This window comes from Equus quagga, chromosome 3 (genome assembly GCF_021613505.1).
Source record: "Equus quagga isolate Etosha38 chromosome 3, UCLA_HA_Equagga_1.0, whole genome shotgun sequence".
NCBI classification, from domain to species: Eukaryota; Metazoa; Chordata; class Mammalia; order Perissodactyla; family Equidae; genus Equus; species Equus quagga.
This window is the reverse complement of record NC_060269.1, coordinates 50,742,972-50,745,307: the sequence shown is the minus strand read 5'-3', so window position 1 is coordinate 50,745,307 and position 2,336 is coordinate 50,742,972. Positions and strand designations below refer to the sequence as shown.

At 48.3% G+C, this 2,336-nt stretch overlaps 1 protein-coding gene across 1 annotated transcript in view; it reads right to left on the bottom strand.

The window, feature by feature from the left end:
• The window catches only part of LOC124237008 (putative tripartite motif-containing protein 75), a 1,715-nt gene extending 1,212 nt beyond the window's left edge, over window positions 1–503 (bottom strand). Inside the window, 1 exon segment of the mRNA XM_046656094.1 lies at window positions 42–503. Within this exon segment, the coding sequence (XP_046512050.1) occupies window positions 42–503 (462 nt within the window).
• Between the last annotated feature and the right edge of the window lie 1,833 nt (window positions 504–2,336).

The following is a 2,336-nucleotide window of genomic DNA, read 5'->3' as shown; positions in this document are numbered from 1 at the left end:
TTTTTGCTTTGAATGCTTATTAATTTCTGAACATCTGCCACCTGCTTCTTCAGGGGCTCGATGTAACTGCTGAGTCTCTGCCTGTGATGAGAGGCAGCCTCCTCCAGGGGCCTCACCTGGTGGCCCTGGTGGTCAGGGGGCTGAGTGCACAGGGCACACAACACCTCCAGGTCCTCCTCACAGAAGAGGGTCAGGAGCTGGTTGTGCTTCTTGCACAAGCGCCTCTCTTCCTGCCTCTTCTTCTTGCTCCTGGTGATGTGGAGGAGCTTGGTGACGTCGATCATCCTTCCCAGCTGGGCGTTGCTCCTGAAGTGCCTCTGTTGGCACGGGTGACGGCAGACGGGGCAAGGGAACATGTCCCAGCGGTCTTCCCAGGACTGTTGGATGCAAGATCGACAGAAGTTGTGGCCACATTCGATGGTGACAGGGTCTCTCAGATAATCCAGACAGATGGGACAGTTGGCTTCTGCCTGGAGTCCTGCCAGGGCTGCTTCGACCGCCATTGCGCTGTGAATGAAGGACTGGACCGAGGTGGGTTTTCTTCAGGAGGTTGGGCTCTGCAGCATCTCTCCACGGAACAGACACACCCTCAGATCTCACCGTGCTTCCTGTCCTGAATGTCTTGTTCCTGTGAGGCCACTGGCCTTGGGTGCATAGGTAGGTGCCCAGAGGAGCTCCTTGATCGCAGAGTAGTTGAATCCAAGCTCAGCACTGCTCTTGGTCAGAAAGCAGACAGGACTCCAAAGGGCCTATTCGTTCCTGGGGATGAGAAAACATTGTTTCATGTAAAAAAGGCTACCATTCCTCTTGTGGCCCTGCTCACTGCCACATTTGAGGGAAAACCGATTCTTCTCTCCACCCCCACAATTCACTCAACTCAAGCCAACTACAAAGGTGCCACATGGGACTGGAGAAAGTACATGGATTTGGGAACAGGTCCCTTGGCCCTGGGTCAGCCTCTAGCCGTAGTCACCTACAATCTGGGGGACCCAGGAAAAATTATTTAAGATCCCCATCTCCAAGAGAATCAGGTAAGCAAGTTTAAAAATACCAACTTCAGTCATTTCAATCTTGTGAAAAACCTAAGAAAAGGATTTGGCGCATTTTGGCTTCTACTCCAGATATTTAACTGGAGGATCTACCCAACTGTGTACATCCATGGATAGGATTTGGATTAGATTAGCTTTACTCTGAGGACCCTCCAACTCAGCGAACTCATTTCCACATGATGCATGGAATGAAATTGGAGATCAGGATTTCAGTGTGAGATGAAGCTGACAAACACACTCACACAACTACTTTTTGAAATCATTGGTGAGCTACACACTGCTGACGATTTGGGAGGACAAGATCCTAAAAGGACTACAGCTTTTCCTGAGAAGCAGTTGTTGATCCAAGTGGAAGCTGAACAGCTGAGCAAGTGAGTAGAGCTTTGCAACTCTCAGGGTTGAGGGAACAAACTTGGAGTTCAGGGCACCCCACAGAAGACGCTTCCTGGTAAGTACCACAAACTTTAATTTGGGATCACTAAAGTACTACACACTAGAAGTGAGGGTCAAAAATGGGCCACCCCCTTAAAGAGTCTATGGACTTAATCATCTCAAACCCTGATAGGTTTAAGACAATCTTGGTTTGAGTGCCAGAACCCCAAGGTGAATTTCAAAGTGCTAAAATATGAAAGTCCTTGTAATATGTGGTGTTATTGAAACATTCATGCACAGTTGCAAGAATCTAAGTTCATACAACCACTTCAGTGATCTATTTTGCATCATCAACGGACTCTGAACATATATTTTAAGACCTAGTTTTTCTTTTTCTTTTTTTTGAGGAAGATTAGGCCTGAGGTAACATCTGCTGCCAATCCTCTTTTTGCTGAGGAAGACGGGCCCTGAACCAACAACATCCGTGCCCATCCTCCTCCACTTTATATGTGGGACGCCTACCACAGCATGGCTTGCCACGTGGTGCCATGTCCGCACCTGGGATCCAAACCAGCGAACCCTGGGCCGCCGAAGCAGAACGTGCTAACTTAACCGCTCCACCACCGGGCCGGCCCAAGGACCCAGTTTTTCTACCTAGGGTATATAACAGACATATGAACCAAAAGGGGATAAAAAAATGTGCAGCAAAACACATACACGAAGGTTCATGGCAATATTTTTCATTACAGGTCTACAGTGGCAACAACCCAACGTCCCACAACATCAGAATGCACAAATGAATTATGGCACGTTCACACAAGGGGACACTAATCAGCAATGGAACAGCACTGACTGCTCCTCATCCCCAGACTTGGATGAATCTCACAGATATAATGTGTGAAGACAAGCCAGACA